A 14,734-nucleotide genomic window follows, 5' to 3' on the forward strand; every position below is an offset into this window, starting at 1 on the left:
CGGTCTGACAGGAGGTATTTATGGGGCACATGTCAGTACCAGTGCCTGGGATAGATGGCAGGCATTTTTCTTCATTGACCTAGTCATTCAAGGGGCATTCGTTGATCTTCTATTATGAATGCACCAGATCCAGGGGGCCTGGCATTGAGGAGAGGGTGGAGAGCAAAGCAGGCATGTTCCCTCCCCTCACAGATTTGTTTCTGAGCCTCCCAGCCTTGCAAGGTCAGGATTATTATCCTCATTTTATAAATGAGTTTCCAGAAGACTGACAAGGATGTCCAAAAGCACACCTCTAAGAAGTGACACGGCCAGGACTCTAATCTTTTCGCCCAGTCCGACACTGCCACTTCTCTCTGGATGGGGCTGGCAGAGGAAGAACCTACAAACGAACTAGAGAAATCAGAACTCTGTTGCTTGATGTGTTTCTCATAATAAAAGAAGAAAATAAAAGGCCTTTGTAATCCAGTAGCCACAGATAAACAAGACCCTTCCTGTAAGACCCTTAACACAGCGCCTGGCATGTGACAGTCACACAATAAATAGTGGCCAACACGATAGTCTACTATTACTTTTTTTTCAAACCAAAATGAAATCACTCCCCCCTCCCCCACCAGAGACATTTGGCAATGTCTAGAGACAGTTTTGGTTTGGTAACTAGGGGCGGGGTGCTAGTGATGACTGGAAACCAGGGCTTCTGGTAAATGTCCTACAACACGCGGGACAGCCCCACAGCAAAGGGTTACCCAGCCCCAAATGTCAGCGGCGCAGAAGATGGGAGGCTCAGCTAGTGGGAACTTTTCTTGCATCATTAACTATTCTTCCCTAACATTCGCAGCGGATACAGAGCCATCAACGACATGGTTGATGATCTGGAATAAATTGGAAGACTTCTTTTCTTGTGACCCAACTATAGGATCGATCTGCTTTACCCTGCCTTCCAAGACTTCAGAAGACTTTCATTCGCCTGCGAGGCTTCCTTCAGAGACCAGCTTTGGGGTGTTGCCCTGTTTGACTCATTCTACCCCCACCCCGTCATGTTGGTTCTCTCAGGAAGCATGGAAGAGTTGAACAAAGCCTGCTTCTTTACAGGAAGAGTCACAATTCCAAGGCTTTGGTAAGTGTTTTTAAATGACCATCTTCTCAAAGTTCCTTCTCTCTCTGCCACAGGCCTGGAGTCCCCTTCTTATGACCTTTGGGGAATGTTAATGCACTTCCAGTAATGGGAACCCTGGAAGCCAGGACCATGAGACATGAGCCCAGCCAGACTAGAGCTATTTGAAGTCCCTTTAGACTTAAGGAACAATAGCTTTGTTGGAAATGTCAGGATAATTGGAAAAAATAGTGTTGCTTTCTCTACTCAGGGTGAGGGTCAAGGGACTGCAAAGGTGTCAGCTGGGAAGCAGCTACATTTTCCCCAAAACGTGAGGACCTACAAGAATCAAGACTCTAGTCCCTATTACTCCATCTTGGCCAGAAGTAGATGTCCCAAGTTTATTGTTTGTGCCAGTTACACCTCCATAAAGCTTTTTGTCTTCTTTTTTAAAGTCAAGACTCTGCAGTGGGAACCTGATTATAACTCAATAAAATTCACAGAACTGGAGACAGGAAGGGCCTTAGTGGTTATCTGAGCTGCCACTCAGCCACAGTACTCCTACCTATGTTCCAGAGCTTTCCCTGTTCCTCTGGCACCCACATTTATTGCAGACCAGAAATTCTAAAAGGCAGGAAAACCCCCAGGGTCCCCAGGTATCCCTGATGTGTCTCTTCCAAGTTTGGGAGACTCCCTTTGAGAAACGTTACAGGGAGCTCTGGCAAAGAGAGAGATGCTCAGGCAGACTCTAAGGCCACCTGTGACATGCTGGCCTGGAGAGTGGGCATTTCAATGGCTAGAGGAGCCCGTGGCCACTTGCTGGTACCTAGGAAGGGAAGCCTCCTTGTCAAAGGGAGGAGGGTAGGATGGATATTCCTTGGCTCTAGTTCTCCCATTAAGATAGAAAAAGAACAAGAAAAGTCCACGTCCTTCTACAACCCTTTATGAGAAAAGGTTAAGCCCCACCTGCCAACAAGTGGACTCTGCCCCATTGACTCCTTTGAAAGCCAGATCGTCTGAAGTCCTGTTTCCAATCTCTTACTTTGTACCAAACATCAACAGGGAAACTTCAAAGGAACCACATCTTCCCATGGACAAAGCAATGCACTTGCCTTAGGAGTCAACGTTCTGGCAGGCAACTGCTAGGCCCAGCTGCCCAGATCTCCTCAGATGGGCTTCACTGCTATTTTGCCAAAGAGGGGAGTTGCCCCAGCCTCTCTGCCTCGGAATGTCCTTTCTCTCTCCCTTCTCCCTGTCCCCTGCCTGTCACACCCACACTGGGAGGATTTTGTCATTAACTGATAGTAAGTAGTCTTGGAACAAAGGGCACTAGGGGTGGGAAGGCAAAATGTGGAAAAGCAGGGCCCGTGGGTAGAAAGCAGGGATGGTGGTGGGGAAAAGCTGGGAGCCAGAAAGCAGTTGGTTGGCCGCTAAGGCCTGAGGGTGGGGAGTAGTCAAGCATCAAATTTCTAGGATTTACATGTGGAATTATCTCTGAGAGAGTTGTTACATACCAACTGTACCCAGAACAAACAACTCAATCACTCATAGGACTCCCTCTTGCTCTCAAGGTCAAAGGATTCTAGACCATAAACAAGTTCTGAGTGAGCAGGGAAGGTAAAGAAAGTCCTGTGGCTGCTCCACCACTTGTGTGACCTTGAGTCAGTTTCTTAACCTCCCTGAGCCCTTTTCTGGCAAGTAGATAGGCTAACCCTTGCTCACCTCTCAAGTTTGCTAGGGGTGTTTATGAAGCTAGAGGACATCACACTCCTGAAAACCTGGGAGTGCTTCCCATATGCCAGTGTGAGATATATATTTGTTAGAACGTGTTGAGAAGTTGCTTGCCTACCCAACCCAGAGCATCCCCAGCCTCCTTTCCAAATGAGTCTCAAATTTGTTCTGGATCCCCCCAGCTCCAGAGGGAAGCTGTTATTGATTGGAGTACCCTACATCGCCCAGTCAGGCTAAACAGAAATGTTTACATTTCATGGTCAGGGGAGAGGTCTCTTGAGAACTGCCCCCACCCTCACAAGGAGGCAGGTACTTGCCACTGTTCCTGGCAGCCATCTTGAGATTCTGAAGGAAACTATCTTAGGAGGATATCCATGCAAGGATGGCAGAACTGAGACCCAAAGTCAGCCTGCATCACCAGTAGTCTCTCACCTGGAGTCTGCCTTACCTCAGGACTTCTAGAATGGTGAGAAGTAAACGTACTTGTTGCTTGCAACCTAATGTGTCCTTACTGCCCATGGTGAGCTTCTCACTTACCAGCCCCTGAATCCATCATGGAAGCTGCCACATTTCTCTTCATACACTAGGAAGCAAGACAGACATACTGTGGTGGGATACAGAGAAGTGAATGTTCCCTCACCACCCCAGGATTAACGGACACTCTCCAGTCTGGCTGTCATTATGTTGGATTCTTTCTGACATTTCCTACTGGCATCCGGAAACTCAAGGAGAGGACAGAACCAGAACACTCTTATTCTTCCTCTTCATTTTCATGATATCTGGTTTCATGGACTGACCTGCATGCCCACCCAGGGACCATCTCTAGAGCATACAAGAACCTTGGTTTTGATCCTGAAATGGTGCCCCAAATCTGTTTCCATACTGTTCCTGAGTCTTCCAAGACCTGGATTGAACCCTGGCCCCTGGCCCTTAGAAGCCCTCAGATCCTTCCCTGTGGAACAGAGTCCTCAGTTGGCCTGCTCACCCTGCCTCTGCTCAGGCCCCTGCCCAGGCCCCAGTGATTCAGAGAGACCCTCTGTCATATAAGAAGCCCTGCCTATATTCTGTGGTCCGTGGCAGCCACTGACAGGCTTCAGGTAGTACGAGAGTTATGGATTAGAGCTCCATTTTTAGAAACACTCTACTGGAGGCTGTGTGGAGAGTGGGCCCAGTCAGCCTGCTCCTTGACCTCCGAGTCCCGGAGCCTGCACAAAGCTGAGGGGTTGATGGATCCTCTTTGGAGTCCCAGCTTTGACACTGAGCCATCATTAGGAAAGAAATAATAAATACATAGTAACAAAGTCTACCACTGGAGTATTTAGCAGTGCCAGGCCCCTCCCATGCATTGGCTTATTTAGTCTTCATAGTAACTCAGTGGAATAGTACCTTTTTTCTCCCCATTTTATAGACAAGGCTCCTTGACGCTAAGTAATATTTAAGTGATCTATCTAAGTTCCCCCAGCTGAGAAGCAACAGAGCTTGCAGTAAACCAAGATCCAAAACCCCCCACTCTCCGAAGCAAGTGCTGGTCCGTGTCCTGCAATATGACCACCATGAACACTACGCTTCACTGTGCAAGAGAGCAGAAGTGCTGACCAATGGGGCTTTCTCAGGAATTCCATGTCAGAACAAACTTGAATTTGTTCAATGTTCACTGAGTGCAAAGTCGTCCCCGGGCTCTGGAATCTGAGCTGCCGCCCAAGGCAGAAGAGGCCTATCCAGGAGGAGGTCTCAGTGCCCTTCAAATCCTGGTTTCCCTTGGGCCCTTCTTTCTGAGCTCAGGGCGATGAAAATGATACATGTGGGAACCGTGGGCCCCATTGTATTCAGGTCTTTGCTCTCCTAGTGGGTGGGCTGTGTGTGTGTGTGTGTATGTGTGTATGCACGTGGTAGGGGCCATGATGCTAAGAGGGAATGAGGCCAAAGAAAACCGAGGTCCTTGTGTGCCCTAGGGATGGCTGCTGGGTGGGCATGCAAGTCAGTCCATGAGACCAGATACTATGAAAACAAGGGGGAAGAAGAAGAGCGTTCTGATTCCGTCCCTTTATTGAATTTCTGGAAGCCAGTAGAAAATGTTGGAAAGAATCCAGCCAGACCTCCTTCAGTCACGTTGAATCTCTGGAACCTGAGATTTTGCTCATATTCCCTTGTCTTTCATTTTTGCCCACACACCACCCTGCTTTGGAAAGAGACCTTTAGCTGATTGCACAACGTCCCTAATCAGCCAGTCTTCCCAGCCCTGCCCTGCATCACTGCCCCTGCCAACAATATTTCCTCAGATGCAAGGTTCAGGCAGGCCACCCTCAAGCCTGAGAAATCACCGGAAAGGGAGTCTCACCAAGCCGCCAGTTCCCAACCTCAGCCTTTCCCCTCCCTAGTTTCAATGTTGTTAATTAAGAAAGCAGACTGGGCTTGGTGTGAGAGGGACTATTGTGACCGCCTCTCCAAAGCAATGGCACCACTGTGAGAACCAGTTGGCATGGCGACTGAGCTAGGAGGACGCTTTCAAAATGGGCAATTTAGTTTAAAATGATCATTGCGTTTTTCACTAAATGCCACATTCCCATAATTGTGAGGACAGCTAATTGGGCAATTAATTGTTTGGTATCTTTTATTTCCGTTCTCTTATTCCACTTAATGTGTGAGCATGCATGCACACGCACACACACATACACACTCTCTCTCTCACTCACAATATGGGGCAATTTACTAATCGCGTGGCTACCAGTGACCAAAATTATGAAGCGCTCGGTCTCAATGTTTGAATGTTTAGTGGTTATTGATTTATTGGCATCATCACTGCCTACCTATGTTCAACCCAAGACACAGCCCCTGGAAGCTCCCTCAGTCCCTTCCCCCACTCAGAGGGCGTTTGTGAGGGTCAAGATGTCGTCAAGTCCCGTGCAAGTACATGCCCACCCAACACGTAAGGTTTACCTGGTGGGGGGACTCTGACTTGGGGACGTTATGTCGTGGGTCCTCATGCGTTTTCAAATTCTTAGGCCGGGGGCTTCAAGGTTCACTTGTATATCCATCTTTCCTAAACTTGAACCTCAGTGAAAAATACAGATGTTGTCATCTGATGGAGAAATTGCCCGGAATGCATGCAGATGTGTTATTTGCTCTGATTGATCCTGAATTCCATGGCCACATGCTTGGTCTCTGAACTGGAACTCGGCTCTTTGATTTCACCGTTTTGACATGCTAGTTGCCATAAAATATTTTCTGTTTTAAACATTGTTTCCAAAACCCCGATCCAGTGAGCAATCCCATTTTTCTGGCTTCCTGTGCTGAGTGGACTTCAGAGAGAATGTTTTCACCATACCCTAGGACAGGCTGTCCCTCTAAAGACAACGTGTAAGGCTGGTTAACACATCTTAATTATTTTTAAAATACAAATTGCTGTTCTGAATAAACTAGAAGTACCCACACGTACTCAATTTGTATGTCAGCCCAGGGCAGCAGGCTGACTCTGCTGTTTAATTGAACCCAAAGCCAGAGATGAAAAGCTGGGCACCAAGGGTCTCTCACCCTGCAGGGAGCAATGGAAAACCTATGTCCGTCTCAGATACCATTCTGACCTTTCGTTACTGATTGCAAGCCTTTTGAGTGCAAAGCATTCCCTTTTGTTCTGATTTCCTGACAACTGTTTAATCATGTTCTATTCATAGAAATTACAGTAGAATTCTCTTGTTTCCCACATACCAAATAAGAGAATGCACAGGGAAGTCAAGTTCTGGAAACAAATAATTGAGTTGTAAGACTCCCACCAGCAGTAAAATTCTAAAGTGTATTCAAGGCAAGATTGTGGGCATAGACTAGAGGGCAGGGAGGGCATTTATCCTTACATAAACATTTCCAAATAAATTTGCCCTCAACCCAAGATCCAATCATCAATAAAATGGAACATCTAATTTTAACAGCACAATGGAAAGACTTTGAAAAGGGAAAAAAATTCATTGTGTATCTTTCACATATATTATTTCATCTGATGCCCACAACGACCCTGTAAGGTAGGTTCCCATTACCCCCATTTTATACAGGGAAACTGAGGCTAGAGGGGAGAAATCATTGCCCAAGATCGCTTGGCCATTAAGTTGCTGGGTTCTCACTCTTTCACAGCACTATTCTGCTTTCCAAAGCAATTCACCTGGCACAGGTCCAGGGTTCCAACGGGTGCCTAACCCAGCTCGTCGTCCGGAGCTTCAGGTCAAGCAGCTGTTGCTAAGACTCCCCAAGGGCTTGGGGCTGCAGAACCATCCCGAGGAAAGACAAGGTGTTGGCCACTCGCTACAAAGCAAATGTGACCTAGTCACATCCTACCTGGTCTACTTCCTCCCAGAGTACTTAGGTAACTTGAAAGTCCCCTGAACTCAAGAAAAGCAAAAGGGGGTACAAGCTTTTTAAAAAAACAAATAGAATCAATACATCTATTATGTGAAAGGAAAAAGTAAACTCAATACAGAAAAGTGCAGAGAAGGGGAAAAAGTTAGAAATCCCATCATAAGACATGGAAGCCATGGATAACATCTTGGGAAAACACCCTTGGGGGCACTTTTATGAACATAAGCACAGGATCACAGATTTGCAGATCATCAAAGAGATTTTCCTTTACATGTTGCTCCATAACCTAATTATTTTTATTCAGAAATAGAAAACACAGATCTTAATTTCAATTCTCAACACTCCATGCAAATTCCATGGTATGAATTTCTACCATTTACTTAACCAATTTCTGATTATATAAATCATTTTTGCTTACTCTTATAAACAGCAGTAGAACAAATATTCCTATTATAAATGTTGTTTTGTTTGGGGCAGTTCTTTGGTTTTTGCCTTAAGCATCAATTCCCCAAAGCAGAGAGCTAATCAAAGATCTCAGCCTTTTCTTTCTTTTCCTTTTCTTCCACTGCTACAAAAATCTGGTGAACAGCCAGTTGGATAGAAACAGCTGCCTCCAAGTAGCCAGAGGGAATTTTCTTTCATTCCTTGGGTTTTCTTCTACGTAGGATTCTTCATCTCTCCTTTGCCTTCTACATATTGCTTGTTTTCATACTTGTGATGCATTCCTTTTGTTTTGCTCATTATAATGGAGATAACTCTGGAAAGACTTTATGAACTCTGTCCTGCCATACCCAAAGCCTGTTTGTCTTCTCTAAGTTCCAGAGGCTAGGGTGATGCAGGTCTCTCCACTTTTTTATACCCTGAGGGTGCAGTAGGGAGGAGAACACCTGTAGGAGTCAGGTGGAGCCCTGGGGACTTTGGCTGTCTCTGCCCTGGGATTTTATTAAAGCCACAGGCAGCTCGCTGAGACTGGATAGTGGTATCCCCATTCAGATTGGAGCCCATGAAATGGTGAGCCCAATTGCCAATGAGACCTTTCTAGAGTTGTTAGAGACTTCTGCTTGAGAGGTTTTTTTGTTGTTGCTGTTGTTTTCGTTTTTTTGTTTGTTTTTGTTTTTAATTTTTACAGAATATCTGCTCATTACCTCAGTCTAGCGTTGCCAGATTTAATCAAAATAATAATAATAACAATACCAAGACTCCCAGTTAAATTTGAATTTCAGATAAACAATGAATCATTTTTAGTATGGGTATGTCCTCCATACTGAATGGGGTGTACAATAAGGAACTATTTGTCGTTCATCAGAAATTCCAAATTTAACTAGGTATCCTGTATTTAAGCTGGCAGCCCTGCTTAGTCTCTCTTGAACCAGTTTGGGGCATAGTTGTGTGAATTCTCAGAATTTTTTTCACTCACTTCCATCTGAGTGGCTTATGGGGAAAGTTTACAAGTCATGGCAAATCAAGCCAGACTTCTCTGTCTCATTCCCTGACCATGCGTTTTGGACTGTATGGCACGAAGTTGTATCCCTTTCCTTGATTGGCTACTGCTAGGGGTTCTTGCTGGCTCACTTTTGTTTTTGTTTTGGCAAGGGGAAGCTCGTTTTAATTTTGCGATTCTTTCATTAAGTGTTCCAGGAAGGTGAGTTTGTGATCCGACTTTATTCTCTCTCTAGAGCTCGGGAATTACATTCTTTACTAGAAGCTTTTGAAACACATAAAGGTGGATCTAATCTATACACTAGCAAATCTCCTTGGAAATCTCTTTTCTCTCTTTCCACATTCTCTTACCCTCTATGTGTTCTGAAGCCCCTCACTAGCCAAATGGCCCTCAAAACTATGTCTTTCTACCTTCAGCCTTCTCAACTTTTCTTTTTCTCATCTCCTCTCTTCTTTCTCGCAACGCTTTATTCTGCAGACTGACCTCCTCCTCCAGGGGTCAAGTTCTTACTCTCTTCCTTCTCTCCCCTCTGCTGTCTTCTTTTGTCCTTACCTACCCAATTAGTTCTACAGAAACAATCTCAAACTCTCCTGGGGTGGAGGAGGATTGAGGTAGGGACAGAATGGAACCAGGCAGAAAATTAAGGGTGGATGTAGTTCTCTTTGATGGTCTGGGAAAGGGGAATGTCGGAATATTTCCATGCCAACAATTGATATCCCATCTCATAGTTCAGTAGTGGACTTTACAGTTTAGTGGTTCAGAGAGAGCCCATGTGGTTTGCCCAAGGTCACACAGCTAGCTGGGGATACAGTTTAAACCCAGATCTTTGGATCCCAAAGCCTGGGCACTTTCTATCTCATGATATTGCTTGTCCCACATTTTAGGTGTATTTGAGGTAGAGATATTAGTATGACATTCATTATCCGATAGCAGGCGCAGTGATCATGGCAGCTGACTCCCCAACATCTGGTCTACCACTCTGTTGGTTTGACTAGGGCTGCCACAACAAAGCACCATGAAATGGGAGGTGTAAATAAAAGAAAAGTATTGTCTCACAGTTCTGGAGTGTAGGAGTCCCACATCAACGTGTCTGCAGGGTTAGTCCTTCTAAACGCAGTGGGGAAGAATCTCTTCCCTGCCTGTCTCCTAGACACTGGTGGTTAGCTGGTGATTTGTTGGTCTCCCTTAGCTTCTGCTGTCTCACCCCAATCTCTGCCTTCAGCTTCACATGGCATTTGCCCTGTGTGCAGGTCAGTGTCCCTTTTTGTAAAGACACTAGTCATATTGGACTGGGGCCCGCCCTACTCCAGTATGACCTCATCTTAACTAATTACATCTGTGGTGACCCTATTTCCAAATAAAGTCACATTCTGAAGTCCTGGAAGTTAGGACTTCAACAAGTAAATTTGGTGGAGGGGAGGGGGGGACATGATTCAACCCATAACAACACCCGTAGATTGGTATAAACCAATTGTCTTCTTCCCATCTTGTGAACATGCATTTAGAAGTGGGCATACAGTATAGGAATAGCCAATGAGATGAGGGGAAGCCTTTCAGGATCTTGTAGGAAAGGCTTCTGGTTCCTAAAGAAGGATCACAAAAATAGGCTTCTTCCTTGCAGTGTTGCCAAGTCTGAGTGTGACATCTAGGACTGCTGCATTCATAATACCCCCATCCTGAAGGGAAGCCAACACACAGAAGCATGCAGGACATAATCACAGAGCAGCCAAGTGCCCTTGATGAACTGTTCCCAGATGCACCCACCTGTGGAATTCTTGTCATGTGAACTAATACATTTTCTTATTTCTTAAATCCATTTTAGTCAGGATTTTCTGATATCTGCTGCTGAGAGCATCCCAACCGATACCAACTAAGATGGTACTACCAAGTGTATCTAGTGTAAGTGCTGTTCAAAGTGCATTCACTTGCCAGCTTTGAAATGATGCAAATTGTGATGATATATTTATTTGGGGAGATTTGTATTATTTCAAATTTGATGCATAAAGTGAACCCAATTAATATATTGTATGACACCATTTTAAATTCTCTAGGCTCGAATTTGCAAAAAAAAAAAAAAAAAAGTACAACGTTTCTCAAACTTGAGCAGGCATCAGAATCACCTAGAGGGCTTATTAAAACAGCTCACTGGGCCTTACTCCAGAGTTCTTGATTCAGAAGATAAGTTGGGGAATTTGCATTTCTAACCAGTTCTCGGATACTGCTGGTCAGGGTGCCACACTCTGAGAGCTGCTGGTCTAGTAAAATAAACCCTGTTGGGGCACCTGGGTGGTTCAGTCAGTTAAGCATCTGCCTTCAGCTCAGGTCGTGATCCTGGGGTCCTGGGATCAAGTCCCACTTCAGGCTCTATGCTCAGTGGGGAGGCTGCTTCTCCCTCTGCCTGCTGCTCCCCCCTGTTTGTGCTCTCTTTCATGCTTGCTCTCTCTCTCTGTCAAATAAATAAAAATCTTTAATAAAAAAAATAAAATAAATTTTGTTGCATGCAAAAGAGTCTGGGCTATGTGGTCCTTTCTCATGCATGAGGTCCTAAAGCCAGCTATAAGAATAGTCACCATTTCTGGAGCACCCACCATGTACAGCGCACTGCCCTGGATGTTTCACATTCCTTTATCCTTTCTCCCCACAACTTCTCCAGGTACGTTTATTAATCTCATTATTCAGATGAGAGAGTAAGACACACAGAAGCTAAGTCATTTGTCTGAAGGAGAAGAACTGGGGATTGAACCCAGGCCTGTGTGACTACATGGTTTTTTAACAATGTATGTGCCCATCAGAGACAAAGTACTGGTCTACCTACAGCTCAGAGCTGAGGCAGCAGGCCAGTATGGAAGTTACTGTGCACCATGGCTTGAAGACACGGGACTTGTCCGGGTGGGATCAATCACCCTCAGCCCAGGGAAGTTAATGGCTCTTGTTTGGCTCTTTTCTCCAAGGCTTCTCAGCACCCTACTTGGAGGATCCTCTCGGAGGCCAAGGTCACAACCTCGATGGTGCCATTCTGCCCTTTCCTCTCCGTGCGGTAGGTGCTGCTGAGCCATGGGGGGCTGCGCTGAGCCTGTGCAACCAGTGACATGCCCAACTATTCTGAGCTTGCCTCACGCTTCACTGCCACGGGAGTAAGGGCTGGCAACTCATTTTTCACTGCAGTGAGCAGGAGCTGGAAGCTACTGATGAGTCCGCTGTGCTGGGGAAGAGAGGAGGCCAGCACCTCTGATTTAGAACACTCAGGGCCCCTGTCTGGAGAAATGATTTTCCTCCAAGAAAGGACAGTGCCTCCACCCACCTCACAACACTGCTGGGTAGGGGGTTGAGCGGGAAGGGAAATAGGAACCACTCTGAATTTACCATCCTTCTCCTCTAGACTTTAGACTGACTCTTCCCAAAGACCTCCTTTCCACTCTCATCTGGACCAGAAGCCCAGGCCCAGCGCCCAGAAGATCTGTTTCCTTAGACTTTCATAAGCAACTGCTTCTTGAGTTCTGTCATTTCTTCATTCCTGGGCTACAATCTTAAAGTGAAGCAGTTGAAATTGGAGCCCAGAGCAATCGTCTGGCCCAAGTCCTTCATTTGGAAGAAGATGCCCAGAGAAGGAAGGTGACTTGCCCAAGTCACATAGGATGTCAGTGGCCAAGGTGTGCTGAAGAAAGACCCAACTAAAGGCTGGTGCTGTGGCAAAGCTGGCCGGAAGACACATTTTGACCCAGCTTAGACACATTTTGTGCTTACATTTCTTATAGAAAAGAAGCAGAGAGAAGTGGTAAGACACATATCAATGAGAGGCAAAGGGAGAGAAACCAACAGGGAAGGAAATTAATCTTCAAAGAGCTATACTTCTATTCTGGGTGTAAGACAACTTACCTGTAACTCTAACTAACCTCTAACTTTCCTTAGGAGTAGACTTTAAATCCCTGTTTTATGAGTGAGGAAACTGAGGCCCAGAGAGGTTAAATGACTTGCCCAGTGGCACACAGTTCATCCTTAGCAGAGCCAAGATGAGAAGCCAAGTCTCTGCATAATGCCCTTGATGTTCATGCTTTCTCTCTAATCCCACCAGCCCAGGGTCCCACAAGGTCAGGTCAAGGTTGCAGCACCCACCTCCTAGAATGTACGCCACCCTGGGGATCTCTGCAAGTCAAGTCACCTCTATAACACCACTAGATTATTTTTCTCAGAACACCTCTGTTTAAAGATGCCAGAACACCATGTAAGTGAAATTACATACTCATGTGTCTGCCTTCTTTCACTTACCACGTTTTGGGGACTCATCCATGTTCTGCGCGTTCATTCCTCTTTTTTATTCCTGCATATTATTGCACTATGTGGACATACCATAGTTTTTCATCCACTCGCCAGCTGATAGGCATTTGGATTGCTGCTAGTTTGAAGTTATTATGACTAAAACTCAATGAACATTCACATACAAACCTCCGCGGGAACATATGCTTTCATTTCTCTCAGGTAATACTTAGGAGTAGAATTTCCAGGAATTCTATTAAATGTATATTTAACTGTATAAGAAATTGCCAAACTGTTTTCCGAAGTAACCTCTCTGTTTTGTGTTTACACCAGCAGTGTATGAAAGTTGTTGTTACTCCGTATCCTCACCAAGCAACTCTAGGTACTGTCTCTTTAATTGTCGTCATCTAGTGGGTGTGGTCGCATCTCATTGTGTTTTTGACTGACGATGTTGAGCATCATTTCATGCGCTTATTTGCCACCTGCACGTGTTCTTTACTGAAGTGTCTGTTCAAGACTTTTGCCCATTTTTTAAAAGATTCATTTATTTATTTGAGAGAGAGAGAGAGAGAGAGAGAGTGAGCATGGGTGGGGGGAGGGGCAGAGGGAGAGAATCTCAAGCAGATTCCCCACTGAGCGCAGAGCCTGAGAAGGTGCTGATCCCACGACCCTGAGATCATGACCTGAGCAGAAACCAAGAACTGACTGAGTCACCCAGGTGCCCCTCTTTTGCCCATTTTTTAATTGGGTTGTTTATCTTCACATTATTGAGTTATAAGAAATCTGCCATGTGTTCTAGATACAGTCCTTTGTTAGATATGTGTTTTAAGAACATTTTCTAACAGTCGGGGGCTTGCTGTTTCACTTTCTTAATGGTGGCTTTTGAAGACACTGTCTTTTGATGAAGTCCAATTTAATACTTTTTCTTTCATGACTCATGCTTTTTGTGTCCTATTTAAGAGATCTTTGCCTGACTCAAGATCACTAACATTTTATTCTATATTTTCTTCTAGAAGTTTTTTAGCTGGCTCTTAAATTTAAGTCTATGATCTATTCCATGTTAATTTTTTTCATGTAGTGTCACATAATAGCCAAGGATCGTGTTTTTGCATAAAGATACCCAATTGTCAGCCCTCCTATTATTGAGGCTTCTGTATTTAGAAAAGGAAGCAGCAGCAGCTATGTCAAACCAGAATTTTAAAATATTGTCAGATACTTTAAATGTTCACATTTAATAAGCTAATGCTCCTAACCCATAGGTTTGGAGATAACAATGATTGTGCATATAATCTCGTTTGCTCAAATGGTCTTGAGGTCCCCGAAGACAGACCCCATTCCCATCTCTCCCCCCAGTCCTGCTTCCGTCACCCAACTTCGAGCTCCCGGGGCCTGAGCTATCATCTTCACATTCCCTGCACAGCCCAGGAGAACTGGATGGCCCGCAGGGGCTCACAAGAGGGCCCTTAGTACGTAATACAACAGCTACTGATTGTGGTGGGTCTGCACTCTCCACTGTTGGTGGTGATCCCCATATCCATATTCTATGGCACGTACAAATGGAACTCTTGATTCTCGAAACAAATAACACGTTACTATCCTCATTTTACAGTTGTGGAAACTGAGGCCCAGAAGTGTCGTGTTCCTTAGCCAAGCTCACTGATCAAACAGCAGAGTAGCTGGGATTTAAGACTAGATATGCAGAGACCAGAGCTCTACTCCCCATTCCAACCATCTCTCCACAGATCCAGGTTTGATACTTGATCCTGCTAATGTGAGTTCCTGAACCCCTGGTCATGTGATCATTTCAGCGGGATGGAATTTATTTTTGTCATTTTAATGGGAATAAAAGGGGGAGAGTTCTTTTAACTAGAGGA

At 45.2% G+C, this 14,734-nt stretch overlaps 1 protein-coding gene across 1 annotated transcript in view; it reads left to right on the forward strand.

Moving 5' to 3' along the window:
* Positions 1-11,195: 11,195 nt before the first annotated feature.
* Positions 11,196-14,734, forward strand: part of LOC117802613 (coatomer subunit beta'-like) — a 12,706-nt gene continuing 9,167 nt past the window's right edge. Inside the window, exons 1-2 of the mRNA XM_034661818.1 lie at positions 11,196-11,259; positions 11,558-11,643. Coding sequence (XP_034517709.1) covers positions 11,196-11,259; positions 11,558-11,643 — 150 coding nt within the window. The remainder of the gene's footprint in view (positions 11,260-11,557; positions 11,644-14,734) is intronic.

The sequence above is a fragment of the Ailuropoda melanoleuca genome, chromosome 6 (genome assembly GCF_002007445.2).
Source record: "Ailuropoda melanoleuca isolate Jingjing chromosome 6, ASM200744v2, whole genome shotgun sequence".
Classification (NCBI taxonomy): Eukaryota; Metazoa; Chordata; class Mammalia; order Carnivora; family Ursidae; genus Ailuropoda; species Ailuropoda melanoleuca.